The 17883-nt window shown below is 34.1% G+C and overlaps 2 protein-coding genes across 5 annotated transcripts; both read right to left on the bottom strand.

The window, feature by feature from the left end:
- Positions 1-364: 364 nt before the first annotated feature.
- On the bottom strand, positions 365-15219 carry LOC105688767 (protein phosphatase 1B). Of its 4 annotated transcripts, XR_001103207.3 has the most exons (7): positions 15059-15219; positions 13814-14736; positions 12946-13063; positions 9333-9444; positions 8591-8645; positions 2485-2622; positions 365-1669 (listed from the first exon to the last, which is right to left on the bottom strand). XR_001103207.3 is itself a non-coding variant. In XM_012405301.3 (6 exons), the coding sequence occupies exons 2-6, from the start codon at positions 14618-14620 to the stop codon at positions 1652-1654; spliced, it is 1110 nt and encodes a 369-aa protein (XP_012260724.1). In that variant the 5' UTR covers positions 14621-14736; positions 15059-15219; the 3' UTR covers positions 365-1651. The 4 variants fall into 4 exon arrangements, 3 of the variants coding, with proteins under 3 accessions (XP_012260724.1, XP_012260723.1, XP_048509955.1); XM_012405301.3 differs by lacking the exon at positions 2485-2622; XM_012405300.3 differs by lacking the exons at positions 365-1669; positions 2485-2622 and adding an exon at positions 3040-4351.
- Positions 15220-15695: 476 nt separating this feature from the next.
- LOC105688746 (tryptophan--tRNA ligase, cytoplasmic) lies at positions 15696-17591 on the bottom strand. The gene is made up of 3 exons (XM_012405271.3): positions 17208-17591; positions 16082-17019; positions 15696-15967 (listed from the first exon to the last, which is right to left on the bottom strand). The coding sequence occupies exons 1-3, from the start codon at positions 17332-17334 to the stop codon at positions 15803-15805; spliced, it is 1230 nt and encodes a 409-aa protein (XP_012260694.2). The 5' UTR covers positions 17335-17591; the 3' UTR covers positions 15696-15802.
- Between the last annotated feature and the right edge of the window lie 292 nt (positions 17592-17883).

Consider the following 17883-nt stretch of genomic DNA (forward strand, 5'->3'; position numbering starts at 1 on the left):
TGTAAATTATCTGATATTTTAATATGTTATATTCCACAATATTTATTGTAAATTTCAGTACACTACCGCGATTTCACCTATTCCTAGAGGTTTTGTAATTGCTACGGATTAGTTGATTGTAACTGATTATAATTGACTTCTCAAACTCTCGAAAATAAAGACATAGACAATTCAACAATCACAGAAACAGTCTTCATTCAGCTCTCTCGACTTCATAAACTGGCTATAGTTGAAAGCTTTGGTGACTCGATCATTCAATTGCTAAGCTCGATTGCCATCTTATTCTGCAATAAAGTATTCCGCAAACAACTCATAGAGCGTCATGATTGAGTGACAGGAAAAATATAAATCAGTTTCACGAATGAACGATTGATCATTTATTTGATAATGTCCATGAATCTTGAGTCCAGCTTTCTGACAGTACGCCACAATATTGTTATGATGTTACCTGAATTTGCTAAGTAAAGCTAAATTAGCATTGTTAGTATGTATAGCTTCTGTTATTTTCCTCTCACTGAATAAAAACTTTTTCTTTTTTTCTTTGTAGCATAGATGTAGTTTGCATTGCCCATAAGTATATTAACTGGCAATACTTAATACACCCATTTCTAATCACTATACCCTATTCCATGTTAGGAATTTCAATCAATGTACTCAGATGCATTGAATTCAATAATCACGAATTATATCTATAGGAGTGTTGCATAAATTAATTCACTATCAAACTAAATTAGAGTAATTTTTTCAATTCTAGATAATTGTCATTAGAATGACAGCATGATAGAGTTTCTAAGGTTTTGACAATAGGGGACTACAAACACTCCAATGCAACATCTAGCTTCTTATACTTGTTATCAAAGTACATTGATTATTACTATAGCGTAACAATTGAACCTCTAGCCAAAGGTGAGATCACCAGATGATTTTAAAATGCTGATTCGATCAACTATGAGGTGTGATGGAACCCATAGTACAGAAATGTATGGTAATTTGCATTTGAGCCAAACTCCTATGACTTAAAGATCTCATTTGGCAGACAATCCCTTTGGTACAAATATCAACTGAGAATACTGATTCTCATAAAAAATTAGTTGAAATTAGTCTCCCTCGCTCAATTAATGTTATGAAAGCAGTTGGCTGTGTGAATCAAGATGATAAATAAGAAACAAGTTTACTTCGAATACTGACAGAGATTTCCATTCCATTATTGCGAATATAAGCATGGTTTAATACATCTAATATTGTATTTTTTATAAAGGCTTAGAATATGATGTATACAATCTGCCTCTTCTACTTCAATTACATTTTGATACATGTATTCGATTATAATAACCGTCACACATAGATAATTATAAATATGGTAATGATTGGATTTTATTCTTATCTCACCCTTGGCTAATTTGTCAATAAAATGCTTTATACAATAAACTATTAGAATGGTAGTTTTGTCGGTTGTACAAGTGTAATGCAAAGTATACATGATGTAGTATTGACTAATATGTGTTTCTAATGATTAGTTATTGTTCTATACAATTGTGACTTATGTGGAAACCCATCAAAGCTGTTGTTGCTGATGTCTCATATCTGCTCTTCTCTCATTTTCCAGACTATTTCATACAACACGTATAAACTGTTATACATATTGTATGCACTAACTAGTCTTTGACTCCTGTAAAAATATCATCAGACAATATTTTAATTTTATGCGTTTTAAACATCTCTCAGAATGAAAACAAATAATCGAATTATTTTATTTACAATGGATTTAAATTCCGGATTGCATATTGTTCAGGCATTCTGATAGTAATACACAACTCATAAGTTAAAATTGTGCACTCATATGATTGCCTGTTTGAAATGACTACTTATCTACTGTTAATTTAAATAATTTGTTATAAGCTTGTTGGGCTGCAAGTATATCTCATGGAATTAATATTGATTATATTTACAGTTTCATATCATGAAATGAATTGTTTCTTAGTAGCTAAGACTAATTTGATTATGTTTCACAGAACATCATTGGGAGTGTAGCTGCAAAATTATTGAATTAATAAACATGATGAGCATAATTCTTCACAATCTGGATACTAGGGATCAGGTGAGTCTTTTCAAAAGCTAGCCCTATTTCTTTCGATTATATTCCATGGTTCACATCTTTCGCATTGTTCTGTAATTACAGTGGGTATAATGCTACTTCACTGCACCTATTTTGCTGATCACTCCAGTATAAAAATATAATTTGGTAAGTGTTAATATGATGATAGGGTGGGTACTTTTAGTCATTAAAACACCTGTTCTACACAGCAATTGAACAATCCAATAATTTAAATTTTGGAGTTCAATTATCCTACCAATTAGTCATAATACATGGTGGCTTAAAAATGGAGCAAGAGTAAATTAAGTCTTTTTTTAACGATTTCTTCAGTATATGGGAATCCATGCCCAAGCACAAGTTTTGATTGTTAAAAAATTTAGTGAAATTACCTTGTAAGTGCTGAATACTGCTCAATTCTTAGGCCGGCCTGTATCAGTATTCTAAGTTCCGCTTTGTTTAGAATGCAGATGCATCGAGTTGTATATACACCGAATAATTTGAACTCTCTTCAATTCATCCTCTTCTATCTATAAAATGTGACTATCAACAAATTTCCAAAGTTTCTATACCAAATTCGGCTCATGATGCTAGTGGTGCATAGTTGCAATGAATAGTTAGCACTATGATTAAGAGTTGAAAATAATTAGTTAGTACAGAAAGTGGTTCAGATAGCAAGTGCTCATAGCAGAATTTGACCTTTCACGAGGGCAATTACCCCAGACAACGCATTTTGTTAATAGATAATTATTTTGTAGCTGATGTGATCATCACACCGAATACCATTTATATTAATCACGAGTTCGTAAAAGCATTATAATTGTTATTTCATTTAATCAGATAGCTTATTAGAGTTGAGCGCTAGTTAATCTCACTGAATTTGGCTTTGCAATTGATTTGCAAATGATTAAATCTAGGCTACGCACAATTCAATAAAACACGCTGAGTATTTCCATGAGGTTTATTTGTCATTGATGGCTATGATTAATGCAAAATTAAAAATAACATTAAAATATCTTAATACTATATTACATTAAATTGCAAAGTGAATTTTTCAAATACTATATATCAGCAAATTATTCGAGTAGTTCCCCATCCCAGATAAGATATTCTTGCCACTAGTGTATGGGCAAAGTGTAAAAAGTCTTCTTATCAAGTTGAAATTCACGACTGACCATCTCCACTATAGCAGGGTAATCGATAAGCAATTTTTTTATCATTCAAATTTAATCAATTCAATTAAATAGAGAATAATGAAATTACTTTTTAACTATGGTCGAGATAACTTGATGGCTTTGGATATATTTAGACCCTCTAACGTCCTTACTCGATATCATATTTTGACTGATACTAGATACATTAGATATCTGATAGGAAATTAGTATCAATAAAATTCGCTTTCGAAGCTTCAAATTTGAGCATATGACTGAAATATGACCAAATTAGTTCTACTAATTCTTAAGCGATGTGAGGTTTTCTACCTACTAGCATGAAAAATAAACTAGATTCCATGAAGTATGATTTTAATTATGTATATTATATACAACAACATAGTTATATATATATATAGTTAAATTGTAAGTAACGTGGCAAATTACGCTAATTAATCATACACAAATTATCAGTAACACGAATAAACATCAGCTTGAAATATTATGCTTGTTTTAAAAGAGAATGCACTGATATTTGAATTCATATGCAAGTACATGTTAGTCACGGAATGTAAACTCTACTTTTTAATAAGTCTTCCAAACTGTTAATGATTACAAAAATATGACATGTTTGTACAAAACAGCTAAAAAATATTTTACACACGTATTTGTGTTTATTCGAAATTCATCTAATTCAGGTGGAATTTGGCTATACGGATTGCCCAAGGATTCTTACTAGATCCAAAAATTATCTATAATATTTTGTTAATATTTTTTACAACGTGTTCAACAAATCTCAAGAAGTAGAGTTGGCATGCCATAACGTGATGCACAAAAAGTAACAGTCTTTGATTTACTGATTTTAAAGTAAAATGGGATAACCAGAAGAAAAAGACAATAGCACTCAAGCAAATTTTTTGAGATAAAATACTTAGACTTAGTATCAGGAAACTGAAATATTTGAAATTGAATTTGCACAATTCATGCCACTTGTCTCAGTGAGAAAAAAGAATTCATAATTGATGTATTAATAGTTGTTAGGCAGCTCATCTAAGTCGTGGCTCTTCTGATCAGGCGGAAAGGGGAGCATGGACAAATTCACTTCGATCTGAAGGGCAAGATATAGAAGTTAGTACATTAGTAATCACATCGATCACATGAAATTAAATCAGAGATATGAAATATGAGCATATCTTGGCACATTCTTTTAGATATTAATGGCATTAGCGAACAGTAAGGAACACATCAGAGGCTGTAGGTGCCCCTTGGCAACATAATTCATCAGTTTATGATGAGTTATGAAGCATTTATCATTATCCATGTACGAATTGATAATTATTTTGAAAAATAAGATCCCGGGACTGAAAAATTGGTCATAATTGTTCGATGTTGATACTTTGGAGAGGTTTCAACTATTTTACAAAATGGTAAAAATCAGTCAACTATATAGAGATAACATTCAGTGGCTCGTTCTACTATATCAGATTTGCATCAGTTGCAGTCCTAAATATATTTCGCTGCTTCAGGGATATAAGTCTATTTTCAGAACTCTATCATGTATGCAGGTTTGCTGTGAATTGGGTATTAAAGATATGTCAACACGGTTTGATAAATTTTGGATTATGGAGTTGCTTCCGTATATATTTGTGTACCTCATACTAATATAATTTGGTTGTCATTGCCACCCAACTTTGTCCTGCAGATTAATATTATTTTGATTTTTCTGAGAGGATGAAACATGTTTTAAAACGGCAGGACAATAAACATTATTTTCTCAACTTATGATGTATCACGGTAGACACATAGCAATGCAAACTTGCGCTAATCATGCAAGGATTTTCCTTCAAACTTCAAGATTTAATCATATTTCAAGGTTTGTTTTTATTGCTATACCCATTTTCTGCTACCGCCAAATAGCCATAGATCTGGGACTTGAGTCTCAATTGTGCGATACAAGTTCAAATATTTAAGTGGTTTCTCAAAAATTTGTTTTTTTAATGCGACCTCCTTGAAATGCGAACAACAAGGATGCAAATATTCCAGTTTTATCTCAATATCATTGAAACTATTTCAAGTATTAAGAATAAGAACTCTGATCGATTGCATCGGACAACAAGAACCATAAGTCTTGCCACTGTGTTGGTGATGCTGTCAATTTTAGCATGTGTGCAACGCATTTCATTGATAAAATGCTTGAGGCAGTCTTTTAAAGAAAAATGAAAAAAGCATTAATATGAGACATTTATCGGCATAAAGTCATTGAGAAAATAGTTTGGTTTTGATTATACACATAATACAAGTTTATTTCTAGCTACATGCTAGTCCTATTCTGAAAGGTACAAGTCTCTCCTCATTCCTCAACAAAATACCTTTACACACCATCACAAGTATTTACAAGTTACACAGCTGTTGAAAATATAGGTTTACAATTGATACAATACTTAAGAAATTGACAATAACGATCGAGCTCCGACATTAGATCCTTTTCAACACAGGCCAGAAGCGAGTTTATACAGAATAGGACTATGCACAAAGCAAGCTTACTACATGCGCATCATTTGTGAGCAAGAGTGAGTTAATGTACACGTTTACTTTTGAAATACCAGTAATTGAAAAAATATTCTACTTCGATCGTTTATAAGCTTAGTTTTATTACAAGTTGTCAGTAATTCATTTAAGGTATAGTTTTTTTAGATACTTGTCAAATTTCAGAGGGTTAACATATAAATCTGTTCTCCCTATAATTAAAATGGGTTGATAACAAAGGTCCTTGCTAAGTAATATCTCCCACTCTTGCCCGTATCTGATATTATCTTATTTTTATTGTTTGGGAATAATGAGAAGAAAATGACTACTATGATCAGCAGAAATGTTGACGTTAACTTGATTTATTTGTACAATTTATGAGCAAGGAGATAGTCAAATGATCAGCATACCTATGTACACGAATTATAATTGTGTAGTTGCCTCATTTTTATTCCCAAACAATAAAATAGTGAAATGCTAAGCTTTGCTACTACACATACATTATTTTTACTATGGGAATGATAAAATACTTTGGTATGTGTGTGCTATATTGTTAAACTTGACCGAAGGCCTTGATATAAAGTTTTAGTATCTTCCCTATTTCCTACTCGACAATTTTCTTAGGATTTTATTATGAATCCGAAAAGCCGCAAATTAGTTAAAGATCCATCCGGCATGTTGATTTTTTCTAACTTAGTCTTCGGATAGGAGTGATTTCATTTTCAGACAACAAGTTGGAATGCGATGTACTCGGTATAAACTAATTATTTGATGATAAGAATGTTCAGCAGAAATGGAATTGGAATAAACTGCTGCATGCAACTGAAATTTTTTTCAACATTCCTGTAGACAACGCCTCAAGGCCTCCTTTGCTGCTATAATATTGACAGATTTCCAATATTGCATAAACATAACGTCAGTACAGATATCCATAGACACCGATCCTAAATATTATATACAGGACTGCTCTGTTTTAAAGCTTCGGGCCAATTTGTCCAGTGTACATTAGCTCATCTTTAATTGAACCCTTAAACCACAAAATCAAATAAACGATGAACGAATCTCTAGATTGCTTGCTCATATAGCTGGGAAAATTGACCAATGACGACTGAATATTCTGAGCACAAGTCCTCTAGAACTACAAAAATATATAATATTTTATTGTAATATTACGCATTTCAACACAGCAGAGGGTATGATTCAAATATTCTATTGTGACAATAACTTGAACCATATAAATCTAGATATTGTAAACATTTCCGGCTCTACTATGATCATTTCACAATGACATCATTTTTTCATTTATACGTATTAATCAATAACTTCAGCCCGGTGGAATTTTGAGCATATTTCACAGCTTCATTTGTTCTTCTACAATAATTTCTCATTTACATTAAAAAAGGCGATAGAATAATATTTCGGATTCTTGGCACATTTAATTATGATATTAAGATTTTAGTTTGACTTTAGAAATTCATTTCTTATCGAAAACAAAACGATTGATTAGTCGAGTCAGATGGAAAATTCAATTACAAAATACTGTGAAAATGTATAAAGAATCCTAATGCCAGTGAAATATTTTTTCCAAAATATAAAAGACTAATAGCGTTTTTATACACAATAAAATATTACGAAATCCTCTGCATAATAATCTTAATATGTCTCAATTTTCTTTTTGATCCTTGGATATAGAAGGGATTGTATAAAATCCAACAATAGGTACCAGTATAGGGTAAAAATTAGGAATTTCAATATAGTTTGTGAATTTCCTTGTAGGATATATTATTATAACGTATCTGTCATGATGTGGAACTGCAGTAAACCTTTGTTATTAATGATACTTATGATTCGATTGGGTATCAAAATTCAGTATAAATTGGTCTCACACAGCTGTAAGGAATTTTATCCTATACAGAGCGACCACATGAACTGTTATCCTGCATAGATTGTATTTCAGAAAAGTTGCAGCCCATAAGAAGATACATTCTCATTACAACTGTCTAAAACTATGAATAAGACATTAGTATACAACTCAAGATTGAAAATGATATTTTCGTGTGAGTAAAAAGTTAAAAAAAATCCTTGACTGATGCATAGTTTGCAATATGCTATTATTGATGGGGGGGCAGCTAATTTTTCAGTGCCACAACATTATGAAAATCAATTACCATTAGACATTTAATGGTTTCCGAAACGTTAGAACCGGTCTTTGCCAAGCTCAACTATGACACGGGTAATTTATATACAATTTATTATTTATTCATTCGGTTGTCCTTATCCATGGCTAAATTGATTGAATATGCAGTGTTTAGCATACGTTTGGAAATTGCCCCTGGTAAGATACACATAGTTTCTGAAATGCTCTCTTCTCAATGATAAAATCTGCCGCCGATTATCGTAAGTCATAATGTTGCAACAGTTATTTGTCCTAATATTACACTCTAAGGTATATCTAGTTATTTAAATATATTACATTTCCAAATTTAGTGACATTCCCTGAGATATTAATGTTTTTTTCCACCTTCTTATATTCGTTTCTTTGTCTTACTGTAAAGCTCACGATAATCTTGTATTTTACAGGAATTTTCATACCATTTAACACTTCACCTAGTTTTGGCTGATATAACGGCAGACTTTTCATAATTATTGAGATATATCTACAACGATTCAGCGAAAAACAAATTCCACTGCAGTTTATTGTATTTTTCAATGACTAAGAATGGGTTGCACGTGATAAATAGGCAATAATTGTACGTTTGGTGTGGGCCAGAATAAAATCATGGGTTAGTTATTAGAAAGGGAAATCGTATCCAAGACTTACAGTGTCCGCCTTGCTGGGGCAAACTTCCCGGAACACCTGTTCGATGAATGGTCGCCTGCAGACAGATAAGAAATAAGGTCATTAGGAAATCATTTACATCCAAGTAACAATATTCAATGGGGATCACGAAATAAGAAGTTCAGTTCTTTTATATGCATGTGAAATGAAGCTGATATAAAAAATTGTGTTTTGAGTAAACTGAAATCTTGGAAAATTGTATCCAAGGTCGAGAGTACTGTGATCATTTTCTCACTAAAGTGATCTAATTATGTATTTTGGTATCAAGCCAAATTGCTAATAGTCTGTAGTTGCTTTATGATGAGGTGGGCTAAAACCCAACCTTAACACAATTCTATTATATAAGCATTCACCCAATTTACTGTGTGCGTACGTGTAAGGCAAGTTAGCTTCATAGTTGGTTGGTGTACCTCTGAGCAAACAGGCAATATTCTAATTATTCTACACATTCCATAATCATATCAGAACTTTGTACAGTATGTGCGTTGTTAAGAGGTATTTTAATAAAAGTGACACAGTAGTTTTAAAAGGTGTTTCAGAAATACATAGTATCAGTGAACTGTGATCAAAGACATATCCGGGGTATTTCAGACATTCAATAAGACTATGTGTAACAACATCATGTGATCGTCATAACATTTGAATTCATCTAAAATATTGTAAAGCTGGTGTCGAATGAATTTTTTTTCTACATTGATTTGCATATGAAGAAAAGATAACTCACTTGGCAGGAAGACCACCTCCAGGTGGAAGATTGGGCATTTCCTCGTCTATAAGAATTTGGAGTAGATGTAGGAAATCGACACCCTCTTGGCTCTCTTGCTGTGCTACTATTTCTGTTAACATAATGACAACGATTAATTTGAGGATCTGTAAGAATTGGTGCTATCTAATATCAATTGACTAAAAGTCAAAGCCAGCTATGAACTTCATTTAAAGTGAAACAATTTCCACTAGCATACATGATTGATGAATATGTCTTTCTTGAACTACAAAATATTTGATTCTGATCGGTCATCAGAATTCAGAGGTTCTTGCTAATTAAACTTTTTGGTCAATTGATATTACATTAACTTCTAGAAATAAAGACAATTTAATATTTTGTGAGCTAGAATTCTTAAGGTGCTTCAAACTGGCATTGAAAATTGGGTTTACACAACGCTTGGGAATATTATGAATATTCTACATTGCAAATACGAATGAATTACTATATAATGTTGAAGTGGTAATCAGTAAAGTGATGTATGTAAGATAATACAGGTTTGGGTTATTTCGAACGGAGTGTAAAAATTTCGGCTGATAAGAACGTAGATTTTTCTCAAAGTGAACTTATGTAGAACAAATATTATACAAAAATATGACAACCATGCAGCTACTTAGGACTGGAATAAATAACTGTTACGGTACATTTCTTATGGGAATAGTCACCACATACATCTGAATACTCCGGTCATAAGTAGATGCATTAATCATTTTCTGTAAAGTATTGAAGTACCTCCACCTTTGGAATTGTTCGAAATATTCATTTTGTGGGAGGAAACGTCAGTTCAGAGAGTTCCATATGAATAACGGCAATCGCAATGTTTTCCATAAGAAATGCATTGCCGTTACACAGAAAATCAACCAAAAATGAAACAGAATCAAGTGTTTTGATACTGAGTTTGCACATACCTGATAAATCTTCTAACCGAATTTTATTCACGGTAGCGTTATATAATCGATTTGTTATATACTAATTGCTAGCCTCATTAAAATTTTTACCAAGTCCAAAGGTGATCATTATATAATATTATTCCACATTTTTTTCCATAATGGCAATGATTTGTAAAATATGAGAATCTTTCTATGCTGCATCATACTTGACCATCCTACAAGCAACGTTGTACATGATGATGAATTGAATATTCCTAACAGCAAATACAAATTATGCAATGGTTCCATTATTTCCTGGAGCAAAGTAGACCCAATACTCAGTTCATCTGAGTACAATAAATTTGCGATATCAGAGTGATGAGAATCACTTTCAATCGATGATGTATTTATTCTATTATATATTAAGTGGTTTTCGGCCTTTGAAGTACGCTTCTAGTGAGAAGAATCCTTTATTTTGTTTTTCATAGTATACGTGTAGATATAAATTTTTGGCTATGAAAAACTTTAAAAATAACCGAGGTATATATTTTAATGCGTATGTACCTTTGGTTTCATAGAGACTAGTACACATAACAATTATTTAATAAGTACTTTCTACATTGACTAATACTTCAACAATTGTAACACTCCATCATGATTTGAAAGTTTCTGCAAAACTTTACTACAAAAGTACCGATAGTGGAAAGAATATGATGCCTTTATGTGCTTCAGTTAAGGGCTTTTTGCAGAAGATAAGAATAGACAATTACTATTATTACCTATTTCAAAGAATTGCCTTTTTTACTCAACTATTAATTGCAAAGGAGTTCATTTCATCGAGGATATATGCTAGGGATGGCTAAAATGCAAGGGATTCGCGGTTTCATATTATAACAGTAAACAGTAAGTTCTAAACAGTGAGTGAAAATCTGTGCCAAGGTAGACTGTAATAAATAGCTATGAACTCAGATGTAGACTATTCTTGAAACATTTGCTAGGTATTTAATTAAATTGCCTTGAGATTATAGCCAAAAATTGGAGATATTTGAATCACCTTTATAGAAAATTTGTGAGTGAGGCAACAATAGTGGGAATAGAATATAGTAATATTGAGTAACCAAAATATTCCTAGGCTAATCCAAATTTCATATAGATCTTCTGACAATAGTTTAGCTCGCCACAAATTGTTCAGATTATCTAGTACTGGAACAGATAGTTGATGTGAATCAAGAGAAATTACTTGAAAATTAATGTGGCGATCATGTTCTTCTGCAAAATAAAGGACAATGAATATAAAACTACTTGTGATATTAATTCTTTTCTGGCAGTAAAAATCTTTTCACTAATCCATTGATAAATTTTGATGCCTAACTAAGAATAGTAGTGGTATGGTCAATTGATATTCTTGGACGTTAGCTAACAGTGTAAAATAAATGGTTCCACGACTGGTCCACAGATCATCTCAACCAAAGCTTGATTAATTTTTTTAAATTGAATTTTAATTTCGTATATCGGAAATTTGTAACTTGATAAAAATATTGCCTGCGCAATATCTTCAGAAGCAATTGGCACTTTTTTCATATTCTTTGATACAAAGGGCTACAGCCAGTAACGGGAGAGATTGCTTTTAATTTTTTGTAAATTACACGTGGACTAACAACATTGATGAAATACACGTTTTGTAAGCCATTCTTCTAGTAATATAACAATATACTTCTAATAATTATGAGAAGGTGCGCTCATCATTTCGTAATTATATACTAACTATAATATATTAGTTCATAATATGTGCACGAGGTTCAATTTGGTCAAATTCTTAATATCGAAGATATTGATGAAATTGGAATAATTATTCAAAAGTTAATAGACATACTATATCGCACGCTTAAGACGTAGCGAAATTATCAGTGATGTCTCACTCTCTCAATACATGTGCTTGATAATCTCTCCACAAAAATTGTTTTTACCATTTTTTATTCTCTAGATTGTCGTATTGAAAGGCATGTTTTCAGATTTGATCATGATACCAAAAGATAGACTTATCATTGACTCAATTCTAAGGTCATTCATCATGGTTAAACAAGAAATTCTGAGCATTGAGAAACGGTATTATTTTAGAATATTGCGTGACTACTTTTTTTGAGTCTAATTTTCTCTGCTAAATCAACACGGATAAATATAGTCATTATAATATATATTAGCTTTAAAGGACAATGTTATGTAATAAACTCCAAGAGTATATGAACCAAACGGCATCATTCAGAAACGGAAATCGATTAATAGAATTAGGAAATGTTTCCACAAATAAAATTACTAATGAGATTACATCTTCTATCGCTACAACATCTAACTTCTATAAGGTAAGATTCCATTCAGGGAATCGTAGCTAAAGAGCTTCCCGAATACTGTATGCAATGAATTTTAGAAAATTCATGCAGTCAAATCCTGTTCAAAAATAGATCATTGAAACAATTCGCACAACTTTTCTACACAAATTCTTGATAAAGTGGATATCTAAATTTTCATCATTAAAACCCTCAACAAGGAATGGTATTTCACTTTTAGTTTCGATTTTGCTAGTAAATCCAAGAGATTGAATTATATTGCGGACGAGCGTCAAGTACGCTGACGTCGTTGCAACAAATGCCTGTTAGTGCAACACAGAAAAGATAAAAAAGAGTGAAAGTATGGAAAACTGAATGAACCTTTGATCCTCCTTTCAATGGCCTTCTCTAGCTCAGCTTCCTTCTTCTGTGCCTCAGCGCTTGGTTTTGGTGCGCCAGGTAATGTTACCAATACTATGCTCATGTTGTCTCGGCTCCCCTGAAAAGACAGAGAAACATTCTACATTTTCGTAAATGGATCGCTTATACCCTTGTGCTTATGTTTCAAATGCTGACATATCAAGAGATTTGGTCGAATTTTGGGTCAATATATATAAAAAAAAAAAATGAACGGGCCTTATAATGAGAAGATGATAAGTTTTTGTCAATATTTAAGTTAAATAAGTGCAAGTCGTTTGATTCAGTTACAAAGATCATATCTTTGGCTAGATGAATAATAAATTTAACTTAATTTTAGTTTTACTGGGGCTTCTTTGTTTTGTTTCCACTTTTTCCCCTCCTAGGGATTAGTTCCAATAAAACAACAAGTGTGGCTGATATGTGAACTTTATCTAATTTTAGGCTTTCTAATCCATGTATGGTATCAAAATAGGAGGCCAAGGTTTTATTTTAATAGAGCAACTGAAGCTGAATTTCAAAACAATGCTGTTCTAAATGAGACAGATAATTTGTTCTGAGTGATATAATTGCTATGATATACATCTACGAGACAAATAAACAACACACTTTCTAATAGCTAAGCTTTATTCCGAGCATCAAACGATTTGTATGTCGACTTGGTACTGTTCTCATGACTTTTTAATAGAATAACACCTGATATTCAAAAATAAATTACTTCACAGTCTTCATTTTACAGAGTGAATTTAGATCTGTAGCAAATTCGAGTATGTGTTGCTACATCAAAGTTATGGCAAAACTGAAGGGACAATTATCATAGATCAAAACTTACCTTGTACAGGCAGGTATCTATGACTTGGTTGGTGACAGCTTCTAAATCATCGGTTAAGAGTAGCCTGGAACGAATGAAATCACAGAGGTCCTTATTTGTCATGACATCCCAAATCCCATCACAGGCCAAAACGAGAAATTCATCATTAGCATCATCTCTATCCCTGAGAAATATTTCAGGTTCAGGTGAAACAAGTTGTTCGCAGGGTCCACGACCCTTCACTTTTTTGTACTCGTAGTCTCCCAGAGCTCTAGAAACAGCCAGTGATCCATTCACTCTTTGGATCATAACACTACCACCAGCGTTTTGAATTCTTTCCTTCTCTGCTGGCAAAACTGGCTTATGGTCCCTGGTAGAAAAGACAGGATTGCCAGACTGGCAGAGGACTGCTCTGGAATCTCCACAATTTGCAATATAAATCTGACGCGGTGATATTAATGTGCAAACAGCCGTTGAACCAGATTTATCTTGGCTCATTTCTGGTAAATTTCGCATGCAATCATCCAATCTCAAAAAGCCAGAGTGGATCCCTTCTATTACATCCTCGGCCTTGAATTCTTCGGTTTGCATGATTGATTCCAGCAAATGTTCAGCACTATGTGCAGATACAAGAGCCCCAGCATGACCATCGAATACGGCGAAGTAACTCCAGTCTGACAAGCCACTTCCAAGTCCAGTTATTGCTCTGTGCGCATCTTCCATTTCAATTCTCCACCCCTGCATGCTGGCGACCCCATATCGCAAACCATTACCAGCACCATGCTCATTGTACTTGTCTGTTTGCGGTTTATCTAAAAATGTCCCCATAGTCTGTTTCTCTCTGTTTTTCGCTGTGTCAGCTGTTTATATTATTGATATTATTTGACCAGCATTTTTCGGTGGTCAACGCAGCACACAACACTTCAGTTTGGTATGGTCCTTGCCTGTAAATAGGGATGAACAATGATCAAAGGTCTCTTTAGGATGTGTGAATGTTGACATAGAATAATGCCTCGGGGGTAATATAAGGTAATTGAAGTTCCTCGATTTGGCAACGCCGATATAGCGACAAAAATAGTTTTGTTATTCTTTCGCACGCTCTCGCTACTCTCTCCTTCTCTCAAAGCTTACAGAAAACTTACGTGGGGTAACGGAAAAAGCCGTCAGAAAATATTTTCAACTTTATAAATCGGGTAAATGAGTTATTGGAATTTTCTAAGTAGGATGAACAACAAACTACGAATTTTTATAAAAGCATTCTCGCACCTTCTTGAAACGGCGCTAGTCGAAACGGTTCATGTTTTTCTCTGGGCCCACAAATATTATCGTCACCATATCCCGTCTTGCAGCAGCTCAAGCTCAACACACAGAAACAACGGAATCGACTCTCATGAATGGCGGATGCCTATTTCCCGGGTGGTGCGCATGTCTAGGTTAAAAATAGACCGCTGAATGCCGTCACCGCTGTCCAATCCGAACATAAGCTCAGAGTTATCGGGTCAACCCAGCAGGCGGAAGAAGGACTTGAAACTTATCAGCACATCGTCCACAATGTCTTTCCATTCACATGATAGGAATTAGACTAATATTCGACACTAAATAACATTTGTCTAATCAAATAATCTTTGCTAACTCAATTTTCTAACGTCATTCCATTCATTAAACAATTAATATTTCTTGGCTTTTAAATGAGCCGCGAGCGGAACACGGGACTGACTAGATCGCGGTGACGCAAGTCGACAGCGCTTCTTGAATGAACTCAATTGAACGCAGCCTGCAGGGGTCGAATTCAAAAACCTGATATGATAATTCTGCATTGCAATATCCTGAAATTTTTGTGCGAATGTTCCACGAACTTTCAAAGCACATCATCAAATATTAGAATTTAGAATTATCACATGAGCACAGTTCGGTAGCTTATTTATTTTTATTTCAATAAATAATATTTACGATGCAACCATTAAATAAGCGTTCGTTTTTATAATACTAGTGCCTAGAAGTATTTCTTCTTCATTTTTGTGGGATGAAGCCAAGATCCCGGGGTGACATGTATTGCTTTACTACTTCATCGGTGACTTTACTTCGCCTATCCTGGTGAGCTGCTACCAGTGGTTGCAGAACTTCGATGAGCTCTTTCTTCAGTTCACCAGTCAAAATTTCCCCAGCGGTGTAACCCTGAGAGTAATTTTAACAAAAAATGAATTACATCAGTTCTCAATATACTTCATACTTTCCCTTAATTATCGGATTTATTCATCAATTTTATTAACTACTGCGCATAGATCTTACTTTTCTGAGTTGTTCAAGTCTCTCATCATCTTCCAAGAAGAACGTCAGCCACTGGTAAGAAATATCGACTTCGCAGTTTCCTCCCAATCTTCTGTGTTCCTCGACAGTAGTTTGACCGCCCGAAAATGCGTGCTTGTTTATTTTATTCTTAATCTGCTTGGCGCTGTCATTTAAGAATATAGCACTGTTGCTCTCACTGGCGGACATTTTAGTCTTAGGTCCTTGGAGGGCCGGAAAGAAGATGGAGTGAAGTAAGGCTGGCTTTGGGAAACCTATTCTTGGAGCCACATCTCTGGACATTCGAAAGTACGGATCTTGATCGATGGCGCAGGGAATCAGACAGTTCACCTTTGCATTTGTAAAGATGAATGGAAATGAGCTGGAGAATGCAGGTGCTGCTTGTGTCGGAGGAAATGATATTTTGGCAATAGGATCACTGTCGCCAAACCCAAAGATTCCCTTTACTTGATTGAAAGTAACGCACCTCTGTATCCTTATCATATTTTGATAGAAAGCTGGATTACTACCAATGTGTTCTAAATCAGAAAATATAAATGTCTTTCTTAGATCAAATCCACACGCAATAATATCTTTGGCATTGTTGTAAGACATTTTTATTGCGTCTTCGATTGTCAAGTCCTTCCATATTGCCTTCTCATCATCAGTGAGCTGAATTACTTGGGGAACATCAAACACTTCCTGCAACCATTTGCAGAACATGAATGGTATCAAGTGACCCAAATGCATCGATTCTGAACTGGGGCCCCTTCCGGTATATAGATAGAATGGCTTTCCTTGTTCATACATATTCAAAATGATGTTTAGATCACGATGGGAAAAGAAAATTCCACGTCGTAGCCAGTGGTGTGGTTTTCTGCCAGTAAGTTTCTCAAAACGTGCCAGCAGCTCCTCATCAATTTTAGAGCTCCCAAATCTTTCTGAAAAATTATGTCTAAGATGTGAAGATGTATACGATAACTTTTTCAAAGAATGATGCAATAAGGTAATTTTGAGTTTTCTCTAGGAATGGTAAATTACATGAAGAGAAAGAATGTAAAATCGAAAAACGAGGTGATTGGAAGCATCTTATTTGGTTTTGGAATATTTTAAGAATTTTATAGCATACTGATCAGCTTGTCGTAATCTATTCCAGCGTCGTTTTTACTGTGTACGTTCCATGGATCAACGATATCGTCATCCTCGGCTATGCCATTTAGGGTTAATTTTTCGATAGCAATTTCTTCTGCAGACATTTTGCACACAATTCTAAAATGATGGATATTCAATACGGTGGATCATTAATCGTATTGTTTCCACTTCAACTGTGGGTGTTAAATGCTCTATCTGGTACGGTGTGACTGTTTACAGGTTATGTCGCCAGCTGGTAGGGGTTTGCCTTCTGCTGCACTGCTTTTGAAAGGACGTGGCTTCTGCATAAGTTGCGCACGGCTGCTGTTGTGCCACCCAGACGCTGATGGTACGCGTTGCAGAGTGCGTCACTTGCTAGAAGAAAACCAGACTAAACAGCAAAGTCTCACACTTAAAAATCAACTTGGCCACTGTCAAGCTGGGGCGGAGCGTGTAGCAAGGCATCTGCCAGTGAGAGAAATGAAATTTTAAAGATTATGCAGCATGGGCGGTGCCCATGTGGTTTCAGCCATCGACAAATCTCCATAATTTACTTTGTAATCATTCTTGTAATCATTTGTCATTCCGCGATTGTGGCCAAAACGTGATTAAGAATATAATAGATATGTGAATAGTTATCTTCCCTGATAAAAAACGCTTATATTCGCAGCAGC

This window comes from Athalia rosae, chromosome 4, assembly GCF_917208135.1.
Source record: "Athalia rosae chromosome 4, iyAthRosa1.1, whole genome shotgun sequence".
NCBI classification, from domain to species: Eukaryota; Metazoa; Arthropoda; class Insecta; order Hymenoptera; family Athaliidae; genus Athalia; species Athalia rosae.